The sequence below is a fragment of the Alligator sinensis genome, unplaced genomic scaffold (assembly GCF_000455745.1).
Source record: "Alligator sinensis unplaced genomic scaffold, ASM45574v1 scaffold738_2, whole genome shotgun sequence".
Classification (NCBI taxonomy): domain Eukaryota; kingdom Metazoa; phylum Chordata; order Crocodylia; family Alligatoridae; genus Alligator; species Alligator sinensis.
The window spans coordinates 891,376-895,979 of NW_005842442.1; the positions used below are offsets into that span (position 1 = coordinate 891,376).

At 38.6% G+C, this 4,604-nt stretch overlaps 1 protein-coding gene and 1 long non-coding RNA gene across 2 annotated transcripts in view; one reads left to right on the forward strand and one right to left on the reverse strand.

The window, feature by feature from the left end:
* LOC112551368 overlaps positions 1 to 4,604 on the reverse strand; it is a 271,740-nt gene that overhangs the window by 187,223 nt on the left and 79,913 nt on the right. The window lies entirely within an intron of this gene.
* The window catches only part of KCNH7 (potassium voltage-gated channel subfamily H member 7), a 390,758-nt gene continuing 386,172 nt past the window's right edge, over positions 19 to 4,604 (forward strand). The window contains exons 1-2 of the mRNA XM_025212042.1: positions 19 to 172; positions 2,262 to 2,492. Coding sequence (XP_025067827.1) covers positions 97 to 172; positions 2,262 to 2,492 — 307 coding nt within the window. The 5' untranslated portion in view covers positions 19 to 96. The remainder of the gene's footprint in view (positions 173 to 2,261; positions 2,493 to 4,604) is intronic.

Consider the following 4,604-nt stretch of genomic DNA (forward strand, 5'->3'; position numbering starts at 1 on the left):
GGCGGAGCGGGAGCGGAGTAGCCGCGCCCGGAGCCGCGTAGGCGAGCGCTGGAGCAGCCTCGTGCGTCGGGAGCCGCAGAGCCAGACCGGACCAACATGCCTGTTCGCCGCGGGCATGTGGCCCCGCAGAACACCTTCCTGGGCACCATCATCCGCAAGTTCGAAGGGCAAAGTGAGTTCCTCGCCTCGCTGCTCGGCTCTGTTGGGGCAGCCCCGCGCGGGGTTAAGTTTGTAGGGCTGGAAAGAAAACCCCGGAGGGAAGAAATCCAGCGCCTTGCTGGCAGGATGTGGGCTTCCAAGACTGGTGGGGCAGTGCCCCCATCCTAGGGGCGGCGGACTGTCTCCGTCCTGCCTCCCAACTGCTGCCCTAGTGCAAACTGTTCCGAGGGCCCAGAAAGGCAGCGCAGGGGCAGCGGGTTTTTTTGTTGTTGCTGCTGCTCAGCATGGAAGGCAAACAGCGGGCTGGATGGTCTTTGTGATAAATCAGGACAGCCAGGCTGTGATTCAAGAGAGAAATCCTAAGCAGAGGAATTGTTAAAGGGACAAGCGCTCTCCTGAACTTGTCCTCACCCCTGAATTCTTCAGCTGGTTGTCAGGGGGGCTTTTCTCTTTCTTTGCACGTGTGCGTGTGTTTTAAAGAATGCTTAAAATATCCAAACCAAAGGCATCCCTAAGGAAGATGTTCTGGGTAGGTGGCTTATCTAGTCAAAGGGAGCCTTCCCAATGCAGTAGTTTCCTACCTGTCAAGGAGACTGAAGGGGTTTTTTTGGTGCTTTTCTTTGCTTGAACTCTTGTTATTGCCTGGCAGTAATAATGAGGAGACAGTGTAGAATGCTTCCAACTGAAAAGACTGGCAAAAAAGTACTGGAGTAGAAAAAGCATGTTTGACACGTGCATTAATATAAGTATTTTTAGCACCTTCAGATTGTTCTGTCTTTATAGCATCTTTTTCAGTCCACTACAATCATCCCTTAACTTCAGTTTAGGTACTTAGGCAATGTTTTTTTACTGCAGCTCTATATCTACTGCCAATTTAATAGTCATTTAACTTGTGCATGAAATAAAAGCCAGATGCCGAAACCCTTGTTTGCATACATGTTGAAGTCAACAGGATTATTTCAACTACTCGAGTAAATGAAGTGGTACAAATTCAGGGTGTTGCATTGTGTTGAAGAGAATAAAGCTGATGAATAATCAGCTATCCAGTGAAATAATTTTAATAAATACTTGTGGAAATTCAAATGTAATCCAAAGACAATAAAGGTATACCATGTTGTGTATAAAATACATGTTCTTTTCCATAAATGTTTTAGTGTGTGGGACTATTAATTCTTAAAATTACATCACTAACATGGTCAGACAATGCTCACTCTATTCATATGATAAAACCCTAATTAATTTAACTGGAATGAGGGAATGTAGACCAGGGAAGGAAGATTTAGTCCATTGCAATAACAAGACTGAACAAGGTTCATATTTAAGAAGGGAGCAGTGTGTTTCACAAACACAAACAAGAAACAAGGCAAATAATCATTTTAATGCAACTTCGGAATACTTTCCTCAGGCGAGAGTAAACTAAGACCCAAATTTTGCCCAAGATGATCTTACACTTTTTGGCTTCTCTAAATATTTGCTTGAAATATATTCTTGAAATTATGCAATACCATAACTTCCAATTCTTTCAATAAGTATAGATTATAGCACACTATAAAAAACCTGTCTCTCATGTTACATCTTCTCAGCAGTTTAAGTGAAACAGGTTATGGACCTCGTCCTTCTCACATTCAGGTCAATGGAAATAATTCCATTGCTTTTGGTAGTACAGGAGCCCTTTAGACCTGACCTTAGCGAGTCCTTATGCAGGCAAAACTTCTACAATCTTTTTGGTGATAATTTTGCATATGAAAGCACTTGGAGAATTGAGCCTACAGTCTACATATCAGTGAACCTGAAAAAAAGTATTACAACCTTTGCAACCGACAAGATCTTTGTAAAAGGACTGAGAAGATTGGTCTTTATTTTCTTAAAAGCCCACTAGCTTCATGTATAATGTATGGTAAATTTATTGAACTTTCTTTATCTGATCTGGGTCAAGTTAACTATATTAAATATCTCTTGATATCTGTAATCAGCTATATTAAATATCTTCTCTACATCAGAGAATCACATTAAAAAGAGGTTGTTTAGCATCTATCCATGCAATGAACACTTTATGAAATGTTGAAAAAGTACTAAAAATGGATCACTTTGTTTTATTGCAGATAAAAACTTCATCATCGCTAATGCTAGAGTGCAGAACTGTGCTATCATCTACTGCAATGATGGGTTTTGTGAGATGACTGGATTCTCCAGACCAGATGTCATGCAAAAGCCCTGCACCTGCGATTTTCTTCATGGGCCAGAAACCAAGCGGCATCATATTGCACAAATTGCCCAGGCACTGCTGGGGTCAGAGGAGAGGAAAGTGGAAGTTACTTATTATCACAAAAATGGTAAAGTCTCTCCATTTACAAGATATTTAATGCGTCTCAGTGTCCACGTGGCTTGTAAATAGATTTCTAAAGAAATTTGTTGGGCAGTATAAGCCAGATCCTTAGCTGATGTAAACTAGTGTGATTCTGCTGACTTTGTTGGAAATACATTGATTTACATCAGCTGAGAGTTTGTGCCAAAGTTGTGTTTTTACCACATATACCGTTATATACTTGGAAATTGGTAAAATTGTCATGTATATGATCACTGTGGAAAATATAATGGACCAAATTCTCCTTTCACTTCCACCAGCATAAATCAGGAGGAAATCTCTAATTCCATAAAGTCAAAAGAATTACAGTAATGTAAAACTCATGTAAGTGACAGGAGACATGGGCCCGTTCTTATTTTTCATGGATCATTCTATATTGTGAAAGTTAGCAACCGCGTGGGAATTCTAGAGGGCTAGACGCTGTTCCCTTTATTCATCCAGAGGAGTGTCTCGGTTAAGTGGGATATTTTACTGGGTAGATATTGAGTTAACAAGAGGAAAATTCTGCTACTGTTAGAAACTTTATTATGAAAATATTGACCTAAAAAGGACCAGACTTTTTTCCTAGCTGAGCTGCTGCAAATTCTGACAATCTATCTCTGAATCAAAAGGGCTTATGTTAGGATAACTTCATCATAAAGGGAAGATTTTGGGTGCCAGCAAAATAAGAGATTTCAATTTTTTTGCCTTCCCAAGAAAAAGCATATAGTATCATTTTGCTATTATTACTGGCATATAGAATCATTGACTATATAGAACCATTTTGCATTATTACTGGCATTTGGTAGGGGAAAACATAATTGCAGAGCTGTTTTACTGTGTGGCTAAAAGTATAAAATGAATATATGTCTATGTTTTCTGAAAACAATATTGCTAGATGGGAGTATCAGAAAAACTAACTGCTTATGATTTATAGTTAAGTACATTTTTATTACTCTGTTATTGAAAAGAATGTCTATCTTCAAACCAGTCTGAATGATGCATGTATTTGTATACAGATTCAGAGAAATCTGTATAGATTCAGAGAAAACAAATGAAACTTATATTCAAATGTTGAGCTTAATTTACTTTTGGAAAAAAGCCAGCGTGCTATTTGCATTAGTTTCAGAATTGCAACAACAGAGGCTTTCCAGGTTTAAAGTCAAAGAGTCAAATTCTGTTCTAGGTTATTCTATTTTTCTAGAATGACACCAAAAATCATTCTTATATTTATGTCAGTGAAAGAGGGGTGGGGGGAATGGGTCTGGAGTTCTCTCTTTACTAGTAATATTTTAAGGATAAAATCTTACCCGTTAGAATCCTTATGTTCTAGGGATAGTCCTGAACCAAAACCAGAATGCTGCTTTGCTATGCAGAAGTTAAGATCTTGGTTGAGAATCACAGCTGGTGAAGACCTGCTTTACTCCACTAATTTTCTTGATGATCTCTCCCTGGATATCTTTGCATATATTTCTAATCTGCATGTGGTAACTTGCATGTGAAATAAAAAGAACAGTGCAAATACAGCCCAACCTCACTAACTTACAGACAACAGCTTGAAGTGTAGGCTTCAGTATCCAATCACTTCCAATTTTCCTTTTTTCCAGTTTTCAGAAATAATGGAGATGGGAAATGGTATTGCTCTTTATTTGTTAGATGTCTTTTAAAAATATTTCTGATATTCAGAATGATTCAGTGTTACTTATAATAAGACATAAAAGCATGTCATCACCAAAGTAAATGTTTATTTTATTTTGTTATACCTTCTATAATTTATTTTCCATTTGGAACATATAATTTAAGTGCATATTATGATAATTTTAGGGTATGTTAATGCAAACCCTTGGACATAAGGCTAGCTTTACTTTTACAATAGTCTTGCGGAACTTAGAATTTATACTCATATGGGTAAGAATACTACTCACCCCAAAAGGATCTGTCCTTTTGAAAATGGATGGTGCTGTTCCAATTGATTTCAGTGGAGACGTCTCAAAATTGATGGCAGTATGTGCTCCATACTTTATAGTTTCATAGTTTCTAGGTTCGGAAGGGACCTAAACAGATCATCAAGTCTGACCCCCTGCCCTGGGCAGGAAAGAGT